This window comes from Patiria miniata, unplaced genomic scaffold (assembly GCF_015706575.1).
Source record: "Patiria miniata isolate m_02_andy unplaced genomic scaffold, ASM1570657v1 HiC_scaffold_22, whole genome shotgun sequence".
NCBI classification, from domain to species: Eukaryota; Metazoa; Echinodermata; class Asteroidea; order Valvatida; family Asterinidae; genus Patiria; species Patiria miniata.
Genome location: NW_024037061.1, coordinates 8722497 through 8745360, shown reverse-complemented (window position 1 = coordinate 8745360; position 22864 = coordinate 8722497). Strand labels below are relative to the sequence as shown.

The 22864-nt window shown below is 41.1% G+C and overlaps 1 protein-coding gene and 1 pseudogene across 1 annotated transcript; both read left to right on the top strand.

Moving 5' to 3' along the window:
- Positions 1-615: 615 nt before the first annotated feature.
- Positions 616-8858, top strand: LOC119730011 (glutathione hydrolase 1 proenzyme-like). The gene is made up of 11 exons (XM_038202802.1): positions 616-710; positions 1947-2189; positions 2682-2905; positions 3842-4034; positions 4279-4442; positions 4942-5088; positions 5705-5841; positions 6432-6616; positions 7565-7805; positions 8226-8339; positions 8641-8858. The coding sequence occupies exons 1-11, from the start codon at positions 616-618 to the stop codon at positions 8785-8787; spliced, it is 1890 nt and encodes a 629-aa protein (XP_038058730.1). The 3' UTR covers positions 8788-8858.
- A 2558-nt stretch (positions 8859-11416) lies between these two features.
- On the top strand, positions 11417-19754 carry LOC119729936 (annotated as a pseudogene).
- Positions 19755-22864: the final 3110 nt, after the last annotated feature.

The following is a 22864-nucleotide window of genomic DNA, read 5'->3' as shown; positions in this document are numbered from 1 at the left end:
AAGCGTAGAAGTAAGGAATCGTGCCATTTTAACGATGTTGTGATGATAATTACCTGAGGGTGTTGGAGTCCAAACTTTTTGGATGTCCTCATCTCCAGATAAATGATCTCAAGATGTTAACATCCAGTTCAGGATGTTGTCAGCCCGTCAAAATTATTTCAGGATGTCGACATCTTACGTGTAGAATGTCTTCAGACCGTGAGGATCTTAGCCTCTTGGATGGCAACTCCAGAGCTCCGTAACTATCTACCCACAAATTTAGATTTTATTATAATGGCTTGTTGCCCTTCAGAGTTTCCGTAGTATTGCGCATGGTTCATCATTGGATAGAATGGGAGACTTTTGAGACGCTGGTGGCAGCAAACACGCCTGTCCATTTTCCACTGTTTGCGTCATATTGAGCGTGCGTGCTTTAGCTTAAACATGACGTAAACAAAAGGACCGGTGTGTATGCCGCCACCAACGTCTCAAAAGTCCCATTGGCAAGTCACGTACGTACGTATGTGAGGGTTAGAGTCCACTAGAGGATTAAAAAACAAAATATTTCATATTCCAATTGGTGTATGAACATCAGTGTAAACGTATTTAGATCTGGTCCACACGAGTTAGGACAAGATGTCAAAGTCAGACCATGACAGCGATTTGGAGACGGGAGGCACGGAGGAAGAACCCCTCATCTTCTCACAAGAGAAACACAAATTGTCGACTTTGTAAGTTGCTTACTTATGGGTCACGGTTAAAATAGTAGTGTTTCCACCATTCGTGCGTATTGGTATACCGCTATCCTTTTTGCATAACTGTTATACATACATACTTGACTTTTACTCTGTACCTTACACTTTGCACAGACAACACTGTGTAAACAAACCAGTCGCTGAAATCGCAGCCTGCCACTCCGTTGAAAGGAAATCGACCGGGCATGCAAATGGTGATTAGGTCAGCGTAGGCAATTTTGGGCATTTTTAGTCTGCAAGCAACACCAAAAACGATGTCAATGACAAAGAACCATTTTTCTCCATTAAAGGTAGCTTCCATCATTTGTAATTTGTACATTATGTTCGTTTGAAGCAACAAACGTGCTAAAAATCTAAAGAAGGGTGCTGAACAACCAACCTGATGAAATTTCAGCTCAGCGTCAGCTGTATACTTTGAGAAAACAATATTCGAGGATTTCCGATGTCAAACAAAAGTTGCTAAGTCATGTTTTGAATTGCGCCCGAATAGACCTAAGACGTAATGACGTCACGCTTTGTTTACATGTGCGCTTTCCTATGAGAGCGCCCTGACGCTCCCCACCATGGATCTCATACAGTACACGATATAAATCCAACACTGCATGAATTCAGGATACAGGAAGAAAGTTTCCCATCAAGGGGTTATTATTGGAATCGAGGTTGGAAATAAAGTAACCCATGCGGACGAGGTTGCATAATCATTGCAAAGTGCCTTACCACAATTTCTTGAATTGGAGGTTATGCACCCCTTACCTAACCAGGCTGACCCCCTTTACCGACAGTTTCGTCTTTGCGTTAGGCCTATGCGTTCCTTTTTACGATAAGACGCTTTAAAGTTGCGGGGTTGGGTTTCTGCTGGTCCCAGAGGTCCAGCCAAGTGTCTTTGTGGCTCCCTTCCCCCGACTGACTGAATGACTGACTGACTGGCTGACTCCCCACTATACTATTGTATAGAGTACATCAGAAACATGACTGACTTCCAGTGAATGGCCATTTCGTATACAATGGACCAGAGTTTTGTGAGCTCTGGTCACAGTTTTGCTAGTCCTGCCTATTGTCTTGTTTCTCGTTCGTAACTCCCATTTCCACATGTTTTCCACGCCCATTGAGCCTATACCTAAGTATTGCTGTGCATACTGATCACGTCACGAATCATCAGATTAACGTCAAATACTTGATGTAAAATTCCCACTCTAATAATTGCATTGCCGTTTTCTCATCGGTAAAATGTCTGTGTTTACTTTTATCCAGAAAATCTAAACTCCTAAAATGGCGAGTGGCTTTTGCATTGCTGCTGATAGTGGCGGTGGCTGCGGGTGTGACCATGGGATTGTTGTATTACTACAAAGACACTGGAAATGAGCCAATTCAAGCCCCGCCACCGCCGAGTGGCGAGTACCAGTACGCCAAAGCTGCGGTGGCCGCCGATGCTGGAGAATGCTCAGAGATTGGCCGGTGAGTTGGCCTGTAGTAAACTGGCGAGTGTGGTAATGCGGGGAAGTTGTTTTAATATGAAAAAGGTGGCTAAAAATGGACAGTATAGACCTACATGTATATGTTTTTGGTGACCGGGTCCATTGCCAATTCCTTACGACAATCACAAGTCCTCACAAGTAAATCACAAGTCCTCACAAGTAAATCACAAGTCAATCCCAAGTTAATCACAGGTCAATCACCAGCCATGTTGTCCGAATTCAAATAAACCACAAGATGAAATGATACTGAGCCCCACCCCCTCCCCCCTCCCCCCCCCCAAAAAAAAATGTCAAAAAAATCCGCCAGGTGGGCAAAGTGCCCCCCCCCCCCCCCCCCCACTGGATACGCCACTGCCTACCCTACATAAAGACAATAATTCTTGACACATTCTGATTGGACATAAAGCACCACTGACAATCGCTCCTCATTTTAGTTCTCTATTACTGTTTATGATTTTATTATTATTTTCAGGGATATTTTGGAAGAGGGCGGCTCAGCCGTTGACGCGGCTATTGCAGCCTTGTTGTGTGTCGGTCTTCATAACTGTCAAAGTGCAGGGATCGGAGGAGGGTTCTTTATGCTGACCTACAACGCCAGGACTCGAACCGTAGACATGTTGGATGCCAGAGAGAAGGCTCCACTTGCCGCTTTTGAAAACATGTATAAAAATGAGACTGATGATGCGTCCACCTTTGGTAATGGCGGGTTTTATTTAGCTTGACAAAATTACAGAAATTATATTTTATATATTTATACGCAAAGAACTATGACTTTGTGTCTGTTTAAATATTTCTTAGATTCCATATTCGGAAAAAGTAAACTACGTGGAGGATGCTCAGCAAAACCTTATATTCTTAAATTCGACGCTTATCCGGGTCAGATGTGACCTGACACTCCTCTGAGTCACTATTGCAGTACCGTTTGACCTGAAAAATTGTCTTATTGCAATGTCACAGAGAGAAAGGGTCATTTTGACACGAAAAAAACACCTCATATTTGCACCGATGTCAGGTCCAATTTCACCCGGATCCAGGGTCGAAAATGTCTCGGGACTTTACTAGAGAACTAGCAGACAATAACCAGTCGAGGTGTGGCTTATGTGATTTGATCTTGGCCCGGTTTAAAGGCTATAGAGTGCCAACACTCTAAACGTCTTGTGCCCGATTTTGACCTAGAACATTTGACCTAGAATATTTGACCTGATACCTTTCCTGGTCAAAACGATACTGTTCCGGTTCAAAATAACCCGATATATGATACAGAAAAGTGTCATTTTCACACGAAAAAGAGTCATTTTGAATAATAAACGTGTCATTTGGACCCAGAGAAGTGTCATTTTTACCTGTCAAAGTGTCATTTTCACCCGGGAAATTGTCATTTTGACCAGGAAAAGTGTCAGGTCAAATATTCGACACGGATTCCGGGTCAATTCTGACCCAGGACTTAATAAGAGTGAAGTTTCAGCAAATGGATTATTACTTAAAGGCTCAGCAGTATTCATAGTATATACGAAATGCCAAAAAGTCGTTGTATCCCAAGTCCAAGCTCACTTTTGTTGCAATAATGGCGAATCCACGCAAAATCGAATGTTCTCTCTGATATCGTTAGTTATTTCCTTTTTCTGACTTCAGGTGGCTTGGCTATTGGTGTTCCCGGGGAGATAGCTGGCTACTGGACCGCTCACCAACGCTACGGTGTCCTACCCTGGAGGGATCTATTCCAACCTGCAATCAGATTAGCAGAGGAAGGATATGTTATAGGCAAAGCACTGGCTGGTGCCATTCTTTCTGAAGAGAGTAAAATTAAGAACGATTCAAGCCTAAGGTAGGGCCTAAATAAAAACATGACCCCTTGGGGTTTTTTCCTTCAAAAGTAGCATGAAGATTTAATAACTGTGAACGGAACAATCCACCCATCTATTCTTTCCGTTGTTTGATGCACATCACCACAATCTTAAAAACGGCTTTTCAAGGTTTCCTAAAGTGAAATAAATGCAGTTCGTTTACACTTGTTTTTGAAATTTAAACTTTTCAGGCCTATTCGCAACCTTTTAAAAAATTCTTTTCAGTGAAATTTTTGTGAACTCTGCCACGGGCGAGATTCTGAAGGAGGGAGACACGTTGATTAACACCAAACTGGCCGAGACTTACCAGAAACTAGCCGAGGGTGGAGAAGATGCCTACTATAGGGGAGAACTAACTGATGACATCGTGGCTGATATTACAGACAAAAGTGGGTATTTTACAGGCTGCTCACGCGGCGTAGTAGAACTCAGTACTCAGGTGTTATGATGCTTGCGCGCAGTGCGTATGGGCACTCGATTCATATCTCTTTTTGACAATAGGATTAAGATGTAGGCCTACGTAACAACGCGCCTAAACTTCAAGAACGCGTCTGCGCACGAGCCTCGTTTGAAACTAGTTTGTTCGCGGAGTCAGTGTAGCGACGAATGGAACAAAGATTGTCCCTTTTTCAAAATACATTTCCTTTTTTGGAAAATGGGGAATTTTGCAATTAGGCTACTTTGGGCAAATTCTTAAGAAAATTCTTAATGTCCATTGAAAAGATGTTGATGCACCTTTCTTCTGAAGCAAAACAAATCCTGCCGTTTCCGAGGAATATTGCCCCGAACGTGTGTTGATTATTATTTTCATTTCTTTTTTGTTTAACTAAAAGTGCATCATTTAATAACTAAATATCGATTTATCTTTTTTCCCCCTCTAATTATAAGATGGCGTAATTAAAAAGGAAGATCTGGAAGGATACAGTGTCCGACGAAGGACACCTCTGATGATTGAATTGGACGGTATGAAGGTGTACACGCCCCCACCGCCAGGCAGCGGCGCTGTGTATTCACTCATGATGAATATCCTTGACGGTAAGTCTCGGGATTTGGCGCCAAAATTAGAATGCGTATAGATTCCTCTCTGTCTAAATTTCATTGCTCCGTTAAAGTAGTATTTCCTTTGTCAAAGGCCTCTCTCTTGACCTAATGGGGGCACTAAAATTGCAACATTTTTTGGTATAGGCAATTTATTTCTAATATTTTCTATTAAAGTAAAGTTGCTTCTGTTTGAATATACGGCATTTTTTCTTGTTAAATAGCGTTGGTATAGCGCCCTCACTCGCTCCAAAATCACTTCTCGTTTCCTCTTTTGTAGTCTCAACTTTCCTCGTGTTATCATATCCAATCCCGTTTGGTGGCTTTAGTCTTAATATTAAAGATGTACATGTACTGTTCCTTTTACATTGTTTAATGATGTTTAATTCATGCGACTCGAGCTCAGAGCTGATCTGCTTGCGCGCGGTTGCAGACGCACGAAACAAGAAGAAAGTAGTTTTTTCATTGAAAAAGAGAAATAGGCCTAGCTTACAAGTTGAAACTTCGTTAGGAGAAACAAAACTGAACATGTTAAAGAACACGAAATGTGCATCTGCTAGTGTCGGTTTATTATTTGTGTTTATTATTCCATAATTATTGGGATGGGTTTCAGGATATGACATTGGCCCGGACAGTATAACTACCACTGAAGCCGAGATCCTAACAACTCATCGCATGGTGGAATCTTTCAAGTTCGCCTATGCAGGCCGATCATTCCTTGGAGATGAAGACTACGTGGATGTCAAAGAGGTCAGAAGATTTAATATTAAGCATTGATAATGAATTATTTGGTGAAATAATGTAAAGATAATCAGAAGCAAATTCACGTAATCACAGCAACGTAATGAGACACTGGGTCGTGTGTATACAAACTGGCATTTGTTTTTACTACCAATTTACTTGCATCTCTATGAATGAAAAGGAAGCAAATAGTTTTAATAGAAAGCACTTGGTAAAAGCTAAAAGCATTTAGTTTTTACTTTTGTAGCTTTTGCTAGACATTTTGTTTGTGTTTGCTTCGTTTGGTATGAACAAAAAGGAGTAAATGCTTCGGATTTGGAGTTTTCACAAGTCATTTATCAAAGATGGGTCGGGGCAACCTTGAAAAGAGAGAAGCAAATACAACTCTGCCAAATAGCAGCTTTTACATGTGGTTTACAGTAAAAGTTATTCACGGCGGACGGGTTGTATAAAATCAGAATACAAGCATGCAGTTCTACCGATTTGAGGAAAGCAATGTGGCGTGGGTATCCGACCATTTCGTGGAACATTCTGGGGATCAAAAAGGGTTATCAATGTCTTAATGAATCGGGGTTTTCTTGGGTTTCTATTGTCTTAAGATTGTTGCCAACATGACGTCACAGTCTTACGCAGACTCCTTACGAGCCGCTATTAGTGACGACTCCTCACACGATCCATCCTACTACGCAGGGTACTACAACCAGCCAGATAGCGGCACAGCCCACCTGTCAGTTGTCGATGGGGATGGCAACGCGGTGTCTGTAACAAGCACCATTAACACATAGTAAGTAACTTAATCTTTAATACTAAAAGTAAGAACAATATTTTATGCATTATGTAAAATTTATTCTGCACCCACTTACGACCTCGACCGACACGAACATTCTTCGGGAAATTTGGATAGTCAAGACAAAATCAGAGAAACGGTAACGTCAAACCATACGGCGACATCGACATCGTGCATGTGCTGCCAGGCTGGTCATTAGTCTGCTCCCTTTCATATTGCGCTAATTAAAAAGCGTTTACAGGTTCCAGATGTACCATTGCTCCCTCAGTCTGGCTTCCAGACGCACAATTACAAAATTAAAACACCCGTCTGCAAATGCTGCCCTACTAAATTTAGTGCAAAATATATGGAAGCCCAGAGAGGCCACATAAAGCTTATACTCGATCGTAACCCCATCTAAAAACACGTTAAAATTGTGCAGCAGAAGGATTCCAGTCAAACCAGTGAGTTTGGCGGTTTTGAGACATCATCTTATATTGAAAAAAAAACTTTTTAATTTTGCCGACGCGCATGGCCACGGCGATGCGCGCAGACCCAAAAACGGGTGACTTTTTTTGGGGCCTTACATTTTGCGGCACAAATTGAACAATCATGGTGATTAATAGTAACACATGCATGCAGGCACCGTAAATGTTAAAATCTTCAAAAAGGAACTTTGATAACTAAAGAGTGATAATTAACTAAACATAAAGATGGGTAGGTTATTGAGAACAGATAATCTAAAACGCTACATAGGCCTATTTATTATGTTGTTACCCCGGTCCGAAAATCATCCAAATTTCGAGGACTCAATAAAAATTGTGAGAAACTGTATCGCACAGGTTTCAAAGCTTTACAAATACTCGGAAAGTTAAGTTTGTCAAAATGATAAAATCCATTAGGACCTATGAAGCTTGACCTTTTGTTGACCCTTGACCTTGGCTTAATCTTATAATTGCTGCGCAGTTTGGGTTCCAAAGTTCGCGGTACTCGAACAGGGATCATCTTCAACAACGAGATGGACGACTTTTCTCAACCTGATAGGCCGAATTCTTACGGCCTCCCGCCGTCACCGAGCAATTTCATCCGGCCGGGGAAGCGGCCAATGTCTTCCATGACACCCACCATCATCGTGGATCGCGACGGGAAATTTAAACTGGTGGTTGGTGCATCGGGAGGGTCGCGTATTACAACTGGCGTTGCCCAGGTAGGCAACAATTCAATTTACTCTCTCAGCCAATGAAGACAGCTATTGATTAGCAAACCAGTTTTCGCCGGTTACAGCACTCCAGACTCAAGAACCATACAGTATTGAGTAAATAGGTCTTGGAGCTAGACAACGTAAAAAGGTCTCGGTGTAATATTGAGTAACTTGAGTTCACTTGGGGGATGCAAAAGAACGCCAGTTAAAACACAAGTTCAGTAACTTTCACCCACGAATCAAACATGGACTGGAAAAACATCGAGCAGGATGTCCACGGATATTGTAATATTTCATCGGAAGGGTTATCCATTGTTTCCTAAAACTTTTAAAAGAAGGTCGGCCTATCCCAAAGAAGTCATTTCAAAACATCTTTGAAAAGACATTTTTATATACAATAGTATTTGCACTGGTTTGATGTTTCAGGTATCAGTGGATACACTTTGGTATGGTGAGAGCATAAAAGAAGCGATCCAACGCAAACGTCTTCATCACCAATGGGTTCCCAATAATGTCACCTACGAGGCAGACTACAATCAGGTAGGACGCCCTCAACAGTCTGGTTGAGTACATGTTTTTGTGGAAAGGAATACAAGCAAGAAAAAATCGCTTTAACGAACACAAATTTAAGTTAATGTAGGCCTATGTCCAGCATTTGAAGTAGATTGCGTACATGTACCCCAAAAAACGGCTTTGAAAAATGTTGGCTTTCGTATTAATTTTATGTGATTGTCATTGGTATATGTAAAAGCGCCCTCTACAATATATACCAGTTGTTATTGTTCGTGAAATTTGACCAAACATGTTTTCCTTGCATGCACCTTGTTTTTTCTCTTTTCAGGACGTCATCGATGGTTTGAGAGAGAAGGGTAACTATCCAATGGTGTCTTCGAGTGGATGCGTAGTGCAAGGCATCCTTCGTGACGCGCAGGGATTCTTGAACGCTTACAGTGACGACCGGAAAGGAGGCTACCCGGCTGGCATCTAAACTTGACCTTTTTAATCACCCAAAGGAAGATGGTATCCCGTTTGTGCCAACTTCAGAGCTCATGTGCCACATAAAGTTTGCAATGTTTCACCTAGTTGCTCGTGCAAAAGGAATACATGTACATGCCGTGAGGGGCCCGGTTGTCGCCCACACTCCCATTTTATGCCTTCTCCCACTATGACCTCTTGGTGGCGCTGTGTACATGTATTGTGAATCGCTCCTTATGCACACATCAGTATTTTAATTTCTACAGGCACAAATGAAGAATACCAGACCTAAGAAAATCAGTAAAATATACTCCAAGGCCATATACATATAACATAAAAGGGTATTGTTTTCTTCCTATGACGACCACGCCTAAGGGCAGTACTGAGGTCCATTATCATTTTTTAAATCCTTCGACTACATTTAATTGTAAAATAGAGCAATAAACGTCACAGACACACTTCTTCAAAGACCAGTTTAGAGCCGGGAACCTTCAGGTGCCACAAAATTATTAATTGAAAAGAGAAATATTGACAGTATACAAATCGTGAAGTTGGATAGCTTAGCAATACTGGACCTATTTACTGGGCTGCAACCTAAAAATCAGGGCCCAATTTCATGGCGCTGCTAAGCAGACGATTTTCTGCTAACTGAGCCTCCGTGTACACTGACCGTGACGGTACATAAATAAATCTCCATTCGCGGGCCAAAGTTAGCACATCCGCGCCATGAAATTCATGAAGTAGTAAGGTTATCACAATTATTGTCTGATATGGTAAGTATAACTTTTCTGCTTACTGGTAAGCAGCGCCATGAAATTGGGCCAACACCTTTGGAGATATGATGGTGGGCGCAATATATATATAGTTGAGCTCACAATAATTTTATAGTAGGGCCTAATACTTTTTTATCTGTAAGCGTCATTTTATGTTTTGGATGTTATTTAAGATCTTATTTAATGTGTTTTGTGATTATATACTCACCATTTCTTATTCACTTCCTAATCCTCATACCATCTCTCTTACTCCCCAATGCTCCCCTCCAACCTTATCCCTAGCCCCAACATTATGCCTCCAACTCCCTTATCATGTTTAAGTTACAGTTTTCTGGATTTGTCGTGTTTTTATACTTGTCTGACTGCTTATAGTTTTTACAATATTGATTTCGTTGTAAGTTTGCTTAAGATGACTTCATGTATATTATTGCTATTGTAACAATGACTGTTATTTAGCCTTCTGGCTGTCGTGTTTTATTTTCAATGAAATATTTTTAAAAAATGAATAATAACATAATATAATACATTTGCGGGGTGAATATACAAGAGAGGTCACCCACTGAAAAAAGGCGCTCTCTCTTGCCCACAATATTTCAAGGCGAATATGGACCTATTATAAGTAGCAGCCATCAAGGCAATACATTTGTCTTACTGTGACATACCAGCAATTAACCTTTTAAGCACTCATTGTTTCTAAGTTAAAATAACAAAGGATGCCTTGGGAGACAGGTGTTTTTACCAATTAATCTGAATGAATAAAGTATTATTCCATCCTGTATGCTCATTGTCTCTGTCCCTTTGTCAGATTCATTCTGTTGTGTCTCATTCAGTGCACATCACTGGAGTTCGTTTCATTCCCTTTAACGCGTTTCTATCATTCCGTTCCCCTGTGAGCGTCCTTCATTTGTCTACTACGGAAGCGTAGAAGTAAGGAAGCCGCCATTTTAACGATGTTGTGATGATAATTACCTGAGGATGTTGGAGTTCAAACTCTTTGGATGTCGTCCTCCCCTGATAAATGATCTCAACTCGAGATGTTAACATCCAGTTCAGGATGTTGTCAGCCCGTCAAAAAAATTTCAGGATGTGAACATCTTACGTGTAAAAAGTCTTCAGCCCGTGAGGATCATAGCATCTTGGATGGCAACTCCAGAGCTCCGTAACTATCTACCCACAAATTTAGATTTTATTAATTGCTTGTGGCCCTTCAGAGTTTCTGTAGTATTGCGCATGGTTTATCAGTAGACAGAATGGGAGACTTTTGAGACGCTGGTGGCAGCAAACACGCCTGTCCATTTTCCACTATTTGCGTCATATTCAAAAGTCCCATAGGCAAGTCTTTCGCTAGTACCCCCCACCCGGCAAACAGGACGCTGGGATACTCTGATGAATTCACGCTCTGATTGGTTGGATTTTGCATGACCAGTGACCTGCGCGTCATCAAGGTCATGATTCTGCATAGTTCGAAACGGCCGTTAAGACTGATTCATTACTCTTTTATTCCAGTTTAGAGATGTTTTTCTCGTTGAAAAAGCGTAATAATGTAGGAAATTCTATAAAACTTATCTGTGTTGTAAATTTACAATTCCCGTTACTCGCTCAGGCTCCATTTCGAATCACGAACGGTCGGATTGCATTATGCGACGCTCAAAATTGTGTCCACATGGTCCGTAATGAAACAGAAATCACATCCGGTAAGGAATGCGCGCAATTCTTTGGAAAGTTTCGGATAGCATTTGAGCACATTGTCTAAATGCGGTCTTGAACAGCTGCAGCCAGATGCTTTATACATAGGTCATAGGCCATTTCCTTCACAAGATTCTGTGAAGCTCATCAGAGTATCCCAGCGTCCTGTTTGCAGGGCGGGGGGTATGAGCGAAAGGCAAGTCACGTACGTACGTATGTCATGTATGTGATTGTGAGGGTTAGAGTCACTAGAGGATGGAACAAAAACAAAATATATCGTGTTTGAACATCAGTGTAAACGTATTAGATCCAGTCCACACGAGTTAGGACAAGATGTCAAAGTTAGACCCTGACAGCGATTTGGAGACGGGGGGCACGGAGGACGAGGACTATTACTACAAAGACACTGGCAATGAGCCAATTCAAGCCCCGCCACAGCCGAGTGGCGAGTACCAGTATGCCAAAGCTGCGGTGGTCGCCGATGTTGGAGAATGCTCAGAGATTGGCAGGTGAGTTGGCCTGTAAACTGGCCAGTGTGGTAATGCGGGGAAGTTTGGTAAGGGCTGGAAATGGACGGTACAGGTCTACATATTTTCATAAGTGGTGTGACCGGGTCCATCGCAAATTCTCACAAGTCAATCACAAGTCAATCACAAGTCAATCACAAGTCAATCACAAGTCAATCACAAGTTAATCATAAGTCAATCCCACGTCAATCACAGGTCAATCACAAGCCATGTTGCCCGAATTCAAATAAATCACAAGATGAAATGATACTGAACAGTGGCGTAAATCTGTGCCGGCGAGAAGGGGGATGGGGATGACCAGAATCCTAAAATTGCCCGGCCGTGGTAATTCGAAAGCGGGGGAGGGGGGGGGGGGGCTGGACACTACATTTCACTAGGGGTGCTCTTCGGGATATAGATGTATATTCGTGCTAACATCAGAACAGCGCATTTTAAAAGCTTTTGTACTTTTTTCTCCATTTTTAATGCTATTGAATACATTTGGGTGGTTGGGATGTTAGAAAAATACCTCAAAATCCGAGTTTTGTTTTTCCCAAGTTAGTGGGGGATGATTCAAAAGCCCATCCCCCTGGTCTAAAAGTAGGGGTCCCCCCCACCCCCCCCCCCCCCCCCCCATGGGTTGTACACGCCGGATACTGAGGCACCCCCCTCCCCTTATTCTTGTTTTTCCACTGTTATTTGTAACCAGAGTTGTGATGGATTTGACTACAACATTGCAGGATGGACATTAGAAAGTATGGGCACAGAAATAATTTGAATATGGCCAGTTTATACTCAGCCAACATAAAGACAATAATTCTGTTCACACATTGTGATGGGACATAGCGCATCACTGTCAATCGCTCCTCATTTTAGTTCTTTAATACTGTTTATGATTTTATTATTATTTTTAGGGATATATTGGAAAAGGGCGGCTCAGCCGTTGACGCGGCTATTGCAGCCTTGTTGTGTGTCAGTCTTCATAACTGTCACAGTGCAGGGATCGGAGGAGGGTTCTTTATGCTGACCTACAACGCCAGGACTCGAACCGTAGACATGTTGGATGCCAGAGAGAAGGCTCCACTTGCCGCTTTTGAAAACATGTATAAAAATGAGACTGATGATGCGTCCACCTTTGGTAATTGCGGGTTTTTTCTTTAGCTTGACAAAATTTCAGAAATGCATATTTTATATATTTGTACGAAAAGAAAGTTCACTTTGTTACAGTTTTACTGTTTCCTAGAGTCCTGGGTCCAATTCGAGCCAAATCCGAGTCAAATTTGATCTGACACTTTCCATGTCTCGATGACACTCCTCTGAGTCAGTTGACCCGAAAATTGTCATATTGACACAGAAAAAAAGGTGTCATTTTGACAAGAAAAAAGTTATTTTCCCCGATGTCATGTCCAATTTGACCCGGATCAGAAATCGACCCGGTCGACCCCGTTTGAACTTGGCCCATTTTTAAGGTTGAGGGGCCTTTGAGTCCCAACACTCTAAACGTCCCGTGTCAGAATGTGACCCGAAATCTGGATCATATTCGTGTAAGAACTTGACCCGGAATCCGGATCACATTCGTGTCAAGTGACCCGGTATGTGATACGGAAAAGTGTCATTTTGACCCGGAAAAGAATCATCGTGACCCGGAAAAGTGTCATTGTGACCCAGAAAAGTGTCAGTGTGGCGCGGAAAAGTGTCATTGTAACCCGGAACAGTGTCACTGTGACCCGGAAAAGTGTCATCGTGACCGGGAAAAGTGTCATTTTGACCTGGAAAAGTATCAGGTCAAATATTTCACCCGGATTCTATGTCAAAATCTGACTCCGGACTTTTCAGAGTGAAATGCATTATTACATAACAGGTAAGCACTATTCATAGTATTCGATGCCAAAAAGTCTTTGTAGCTCAAGTCCAAGCTCACTTTTGTTCCAATACGGCGAATCAACGCAAAATGGAATGCACTCTGAGATCGTTAGTTATATCCTTTTTCCAACTACAGGTGGTTTGTCTGTCGGTGTTCCCGGGAGATAGCTGGCTACTGGACCGCTCATCAACGCTACGGTGTCTTACCCTGGAGGGATCTATTCCAACCTGCAATCAGATTAGCAGAGGAAGGATATGTTATAGGCAAAGCATTGGCTGGTGCCATTCTTTTTGAAGAGAGTAAAATTAAGAACGATTCAAGCCTAAGGTAGGGCCTACATAAAAACATGACTCCCTGGGGTTTTTTCCCTTCAAAAGTAGCATTAAGATTAAATAACTGTGAACGGAACAATCCACCCATCTATTCTTTCCGTTCTTTGTTGCACATCACCACAATCTTAAAAACGGCTTATCCAGGTTTCCTAAAGTGAAATTAATGCAATTCTTTTACACTGGTTGTTTGAAATTTGAACCTTAAAGGCCTATTCGCAACCTTATTAAATATTCTTTTCAGTGAAATTTTTGTGAACTCTGCCACGGGGGACATTCTGAAGGTGGGAGACACGTTGATTAACACCAAACTGGCAGCGACTTACAAGAAACTAGCCGAGGGTGGAGAAGATGCCTACTATAGGGGAGAACTGACGGATGACATCTTGGCTGATATTACAGACAGAAGTGGGTATTTTACAGGCTGCTCACGCGGCGTAGTAGAACTCAGTACTCAGGTGTTATGATGCTTGTGCGCAGTGCGTATGGACACTCGATTCATATCTCTTTTTGACAATAGGATTAACCCTAAAGGGCCAGGTTATTTTTACCATCTCTCAGCCGGGGGGGGGGGGCGGATTCCGCCCCCCCCCTAAGATCTCGGCCATCGAATGACGAAAATTTTTGAAACTCAGCACATGCATAGAGCAACTCTTCCTTAACATACCCAAGAAATTTCAAGACTATAGGTCAAAGGGTTTTGGAATTATGGCTAATTAATTATTCATTTAATTTTCAGAAAATTTTTCACTACGCAGCAACCCGAGGTCCGATTTTTATGTTTTTGGTATCAAAAGATGCGCAAAGCTCGAGGCTAAAAAGTCATAACAGCTCGGGTCGCGAAAAAAAAATTTTTAGAGGCTATCGCGGAAAATGTTGAGGGGGGCGGATTCCGCCCCCGGCCCCTTTAGGGTTAAGATGTAGGCCTACGCGTCTAAACTTCAAGAACGCGTCTCGTTTTAAACTAGTTTGTTCGCGGAGTCAGTGTAGCGACGAATAGAGCAAAGATTGTCCCTTTTTCAAAATACGTTTCCTTTTTCGAAAACGCAAACTGGGAAATTTAGCAATTAGGCTACTTTGGGCAAATTCTTCAGATAATTCTTAATGTCCATTGAAAAGATGTTTGATGCATCTTTCTTCTGAAGCAAAACAAATCCTGCCGTTTCCGAAGAATATTGCCCGGAACGTGTTTGGATTATTATTTTTATTTTTTTTGGTTAACTAAAAGTGCATCATTTAATAACTAATTAGCGATTTATCTTTTTTTCCCTCTAATTATAAGATGGCGTAATTACAAAGGAAGATCTGGAAAGATACAGTGTCCGACGAAGGACACCTCTGATGATTGAATTGGACGGTATGAAGGTGTACACGCCCCCACCGCCAGGCAGCGGCGCTGTGTATTCACTCATGATGAATATCCTTGACGGTAAGTCTCAGGATTGGCGCCAAAATTAGAATGCGTATAGATTCCTCTCTGTCTAAATTTCATTGCTCCGTTAAAGTAGTATTTCTTTTGTCAAAGGCCTCACTCTTGACCTAATGGGGGCACTAAAATTGCAACATTTTTTGGTATGGACAATTTATTTCTACTTTTTTTTATTAAAGTAAAGTTGCTTCTGTTTGATATACGGCATTTTTTTCTTGTTAAATAGCGTTGGTATAGTGCCCTCACTCGCTCCTGAATCACTTCTCGTTTCCTCTTTTGTAGTCTCAACTTTCCTCGTGTTATCATGTCCGATCCCGTTTGGTGGCTTTAGTCTTAATATTAAAGATGTACATGTACTGTTCCTGCTACATTTGTATTATTTTTGTTAGTTTCACCCTTTCCCCCCATAAAAAAATATTTTATATACTGTCTAACTTTCTATTAATAGAAAATCTCGTTTTAAATGAGACACTCGAACGACTAAAGGCCGATGTTTAATTCATGCGACTCGAGAGGAGTTCAGTTCTCACGGGATAGACTGGTTACCGACACTTTATCAGCATCGATTATGTATAAACCTGGAACCAGTCTAAGCTCAGAGCTGATCTGCTTGCGCGCGGTTGCAGACGCACCAGCCAAGAAGAAAGTAGTTTTTTTCATTGAAAACAGAAATAGGCCTAGCCTACAAGTTGAAACTTCGTTAGGAGAAACAAAACTGAACATGTTAAAGAACAAGAAATGTGCATCTGCTAGTGTCGGTTTATTATTTGTGTTTATTATTCCATAATTATTGGGATGGGTTTCAGGATATGACATTGGCCCGGACAGTATAACTACCACTGAAGCCGAGATCCTAACGACTCATCGCATGGTGGAATCTTTCAAGTTCGCCTATGCAGGCCGATCATTCCTTGGAGATGAAGACTACGTGGACGTCAAAGAAGTGAGAGGATCTGGTATAAAGCATTGATAATGAATTATTTGGTAAAATAATGTAAAGATAATCAGAAGCAAATTCACGTAATCACAGCAACGTAATGAGATACTGGGTCGTGTGTATACTTACTGGCATTTGTTTTTACTACCAATTTACTTGCATCTCTATGAATGAAAAGGAAGCAAATACTTTTAATAATGGAAAGCACTTGGTAAAAGCTAAAAGCATTTAGTTTTTACTTTTGTAGCTTTTGCTAGACATTTTTTTTGTGTTTGCTTCGTTGGAGTTTTCACAAGTCATTTATCAAAGATGGGTCGGGGCAACCTTGAAAGAGAGAAGCATATACAACTCTGCAAAATAGCAGCTTTTACATGTGGTTTACAGTAAAAGTTATTCACGGCGGACGGGTTGTATAAAATCAGAATACAAGTATGCAGCTCTACCGATTTGAGGAAAGCAATGTGGAACATTCTGGGGATCGAAAAGGGTTTTTAGCAATGTCTTAATGAATCGAGGTTTTCTTGTGTTTGTATTGTCTTAAGATTGTTGCCAACATGACGTCACAGTCTTACGCAGACTCCTTACGAGCCGCTATTAGTGACGACTCCTCACACGAGCCATCCTACTACGCAGGGTACTACAACCAGCCAGATAGCGGCACAGCCCACCTGTCAGTTGTCGATGGGGATGGCAACGCGGTGTCTGTAACAAGCACCATTAACACATAGTAAGTAACTTAATCTTTAATACTAAAAGTAAGAACAATATTTTATGCATTATTTAAAATTTATTCTGCACCCACTTACGACCTCGACCGACACGAACATTCTTCGGGAAATTTGGATAGTGAAGACAAAATCAGAGAAACGGTAACGTCAAACCATACGGCGACATCGACATCGTGCATGTGCTGCCAGGCTGGTCATTAGTCTGCTCCCTTTCATATTGCGCTAATTAAAAAGCGTTTACAGGTTCCAGATGTACCATTGCTCCCTCAGTCTGGCTTCCAGACGCACAATTACAAAATTAAAACACCCGTCTGCAAATGCTGCCCTACTTAATTTAGTGCAAAATATATGGGAGCCCAGAGAGGCCACATAAAGCTTATACTCGATCGTAACCCCATCTAAAAACACGTTAAAATTGTGCAGCAGCAGGATTCCAGTCAAACCAGTGAGTTTGGCGGTTTTGAGACATCATCTTATATTGAAAAAAACTTTTTAATTTTGCCGACGCGCATGGCTACGGCGATGTGCGCAGACCAAAAACCGGGTGACTTTTTTTTGGGCCTTACATTTTGCGGCACAAATTGAACAATCATGATGATTAATAGTAACACGTACATGCAGGCACCGTAAATATTAAAATGTTCAAAAAGAAACTTTGATAACTAAACGGAGTGATAATTAACTAAACATTAAGATGGGTAGGATATTGAGAACAGATAATCTAAAACGCTACATAGGCCTATTTATTCTGTTGTTTCCCCGGTCCGAAAATCATCCAAATTTCGAGGACTCAATACAATTTTTGAGAAACTGTATCGCACAGGTTTCAAAGCTTTACAAATACTCGGAAAGTTAAGTTTGTCTAAATGATAAAATCCATTAGGACCTATGAAGCTTGACCTTTTGTTGACCCTTGACCTTGGCTTAATCTTATAATTGTTGCGTAGTTTGGGTTCCAAAGTTCGCGGTACTCGAACAGGGATCATCTTCAACAACGAGATGGACGACTTTTCTCAACCTGATAGGCCGAATTCTTACGGCCTCCCGCCGTCACCGAGCAATTTCATCCGGCCGGGGAAGCGGCCGATGTCTTCCATGACACCCACCATCGTTGTGGATCGCGACGGGAAAGTTAAACTGGTGGTTGGTGCATCGGGAGGGTCGCGTATTACAACTGGCGTTGCCCAGGTAGGCAACAATTCAATTTACTCTCTCAGCCAATGAAGACAGCTATTGATTAGCAAACCAGTTTTCGCCGGTTACAGCACTCCAGACTCAAGAACCATACAGTATTGAGTAAATAGGTCTTGGAGCTAGACAACGTAAAAAGCTCTCGGTGTAATATTGAGTAACTTGAGTTCACTTGGGGGATGCAAAAGGACGCCAGTTAAAACACAAGTTCAGTAACTTTCACCCACGAATCAAATATGGACTGGAAAAACATCGAGCAGGATGTCCACGGATCTTGTAATATTTCATCGGAAGGGTTATCCATTCTTTCCTAAAACTTTTAAAAGAAGGTTGGCCTATCCCAAAGGAGTCATTTCAAAACATCTTTGAAAAGACATTTTTATATACAATAGTATTTGCACTGGTTTGATGTTTCAGGTATCAGTGGATACACTTTGGTATGGTGAGAGCATTAAAGAAGCGATCCAACGCAAACGTCTTCATCATCAATGGGTTCCCAATAATGTCACCTACGAGGCAGACTACAATCAGGTAGGACACCCTCAACGGTCTGGTTGAGTACATGTTTTTGTGGACAGGAATACAAGCAAGAAAAAAAAATCGCTTTAACGAACACAAATTTAAGTTAAGGTAGGCCTATATCCTGCATTTGAAGTAGATTGCGTACATGTAAAAAAAAATGGCTTTGAAAAATGTTGGCTTTTGTATTTTATGTGATTGTCATTGGTATATGAGCGCCCTCTACAATATATACCAGTTGCAGTTGTTATTGTTCGTGAAATTTGACCAAACAAGTTTTCCTTGCATGCTTCTTGTTTGTCTCTTTTCAGGACGTCATCGATGGTTTGAGAGAGAAGGGTAACTATCCAATGGTGTCTGCGAGTGGATGCGTAGTGCAAGGCATCCTGCGTGACGCGCAGGGATTCTTGAACGCTTACAGTGACGACCGGAAAGGAGGCTACCCGGCTGGCATCTAAACTTGACCGTTTTAATCACCCAAAGGAAGATGGTGTCCCGTATGTGCCAACTTCAAAGCTCATGTGCCACATAAAGTTTGCAATGTTTCACCTCGTTGCTCGTGCAAAAGGAATACATGTACATACCGTGTGGGGCTCGGTTGTCGCCCACACTCCCATTTTATGCCTTCTCCCACTATGACCTCTTGGTGGCGCTGTGTACATGTATTGTGAATCGCTCCTTATGCACACATCACTATATTAATTTCTACAGGCACAAATGAAGAATACCAGACCTAAGAAAACCAGTAAAAAATACTCCAAGGCCATAATACATATAACATAAAAGGGTATTGTTTTCCTCCTATGACGACCACGCCTAAGGGCAGTACTGAGGTCCATTATCATTTTTTTAATCCTTCGACTACATTTGTAAAATAGAGTAATAAACTTCACAGACACACTTCTTCAAAGACCAGTTTAGAGCCGGGAACCTTCAGGTGCCACAAAATTATTAATTTAAAAGAGAATTATTGACAGTATACAAATCGTGAAGTTGGATAGCTTAGCAATACTGGACCTATTTACTGGGCTGCAACCTAAAAATCAGGGCCCAATTTCATGGCACTGCTAAGCAGACGATTTTCTGCTAACTGAGCCTCCGTGTACACTGACCGTGACGGTACATAAATAAATCTCCATTCGCGGGCCAAAGTTAGCACATCCGCGCCATGAAATTCATGAAGTAGTAAGGTTATCACAATTATTGTCTGATATGGTAAGTATAACTTTTCTGCTTACTGGTAAGCAGCGTCATGAAATTGGGTCCACACCTTTGGAGATATGATGGTGGGCGCAATATATATATAGTTGAGCTCACAATAATTTTATAGTAGGGCCTAATACTTTTTTATCTGTAAGCGTCATTTTATGTTTTGGATGTTATTTAAGATCTTATTTAATGTGTTTTGTGATTATATACTCACCATTTCTTATTCACTTCCTAATCCTCATACCATCTCTCTTACTCCCCCATGCTTCCCTCCAACCTTATCCCTAGCCCCAACATTATACCACAACTCCCTTATCATGTTTAAGTTACAGTTTTCTGGATTTGTGGTGTTTTCATACTTGTCTGACTGCTTATAGTTTTTACAATATTGATTTCGTTGTAAGTTTGCTAAAGATGACTTTATGTATATTATTGCTATTGTAAAAATGACTGTTATTTAGCCTTCTGGCTGTCATGTTTTATTTTCAATGAAATATTTTTAAAAAATGAATAATAACATAATATAATACATTTGCGGGGTGAATATACAAGAGAGGTCACCCACTGAAAAAAGGCGCTCTCTCTTGCCCACAATATTTCAAGGCGAATATGGACCTATTATAAGTAGCAGCCATCAAGGCAATACATTTGTCTTACTGTGACATACCAGCAATTAACCTTTTAAGCACTCATTGTTTCTAAGTTAAAATAACAAAGGATGCCCTGTAAGATGGCCGCTATACGCATAAAGTCTACCAATGAGGTCTAAGAAATACGAAGGCTGCTCAAATTTAAGGAATAAGTCAATCCGACATGAGAGGGCATCATGGTCTACGTCAAGGTAATAATGCACAAAACGCTGCTCCGTCCGTCCCGCACATTCAAAACTTCGATTTTTTTTTTATTCATTGACATTCAACAGTTGTATTCACAAAATGCTATTAATTCTTTTGCCTCCTGCAAGCACTAAGCTTGGAAACACAACGACCATCCTCTATCAATAGAATTTCTGTAAAAAATATAACGATGCACTTTTTCTAGTATATATATATATATGTATATATATCCAATGAAATCGTCTTCTATCACAATTCACAGTGCTCGATACATCTCTGTAGAGCTATAATCATGCAATAAATCAGAATACGAGTTAAACAAACTTTGGCATATCTCTCTTCTGAACAGACTGTTTCGTACCATAAGGCACTCATCAGCAGAATGACGAAAAATAGAATACAAGTAGCATCTTACCTTATTTCGAATCAAGCGCGCGCACGCGTTACGCGCGTTACGTCATTGAAGTTAGTACGCGTTTACGTCAGTGACGTAAACGCGTACTAACTTCAATGACGTAACGCGCGTAACGCGTGCGCGCGCTTGATTCGAAATAAGGTAAGATGCTACTTGTATTCTATTTTTCGTCATTCTGCTGATGAGTGCCTTATGGTACGAAACAGTCTGTTCAGAAGAGAGATATGCCAAAGTTTGTTTAACTCGTATTCTGATTTATTATATGTATATATATATATATATTCCTGGTCAGTCCTGTAATTGATTTTGTTTTTCGTTAATCTTTCAAAAAGTTGAGATATTTAACCTAATTTTATAATGCAACTTAAAATTATAATATACACGACTACATGTAATTGTCGCACAGATTTTTCATATTATTAAGGGAATTGTTGTAATTTAGGGAATTTTTGTTGTTAATGTATTTTTACTCTGTCGGGCGGTTTTTAATCAAATTTGGTGTACTACTTTTAATTGGATAGTTGTATTTTTGGGAGACAGGTGTTTTTACCAATTAATCTGAATGAATAAAGTATTATTCCATCCTGTATGCTCATTGTCTCTGTCCCTTTGTCAGATTCATGCTGTTGTGTCTCATTAAGTGCACATCACTGGAGTTCGTTTCATTCCCTTTAACGCGTTTCTATCATTCCGTTCCCCTGTGAGCGTCCTTCATTTGTCTACTACGGAAGCGTAGAAGTAAGGAAGCCGCCATTTTAACGATGTTGTGATGATAATTACCTGAGGATGTTGGAGTTCAAACTCTTTGGATGTCGTCCTCCCCTGATAAATGATCTCAACTCGAGATGTTAACATCCAGTTCAGGATGTTGTCAGCCCGTCAAAATAATTTCAGGATGTGAACATCTTACGTGTAAAAAGTCTTCAGCCCGTGAGGATCATAGCATCTTGGATGGCAACTCCAGAGCTCCGTAACTATCTACCCACAAATTTAGATTTTATTAATTGCTTGTGGCCCTTCAGAGTTTCTGTAGTATTGCGCATGGTTTATCAGTAGACAGAATGGGAGACTTTTGAGACGCTGGTGGCAGCAAACACGCCTGTCCATTTTCCACTATTTGCGTCATATTCAAAAGTCCCATAGGCAAGTCTTTCGCTAGTACCCCCCACCCGGCAAACAGGACGCTGGGATACTCTGATGAATTCACGCTCTGATTGGTTGGATTTTGCATGACCAGTGACCTGCGCGTCATCAAGGTCATGATTCTGCATAGTTCGAAACGGCCGTTAAGACTGATTCATTACTCTTTTATTCCAGTTTAGAGATGTTTTTTCTCGTTGAAAAAGCGTAATAATGTAGGAAATTCTATAAAACTTATCTGTGTTGTAAATTTACAATTCCCGTTACTCGCTCAGGCTCCATTTCGAATCACGAACGGTCGGATTGCATTATGCGACGCTCAAAATTGTGTCCACATGGTCCGTAATGAAACAGAAATCACATCCGGTAAGGAATGCGCGCAATTCTTTGGAAAGTTTCGGATAGCATTTGAGCACATTGTCTAAATGCGGTCTTGAACAGCTGCAGCCAGATGCTTTATACATAGGTCATAGGCCATTTCCTTCACAAGATTCTGTGAAGCTCATCAGAGTATCCCAGCGTCCTGTT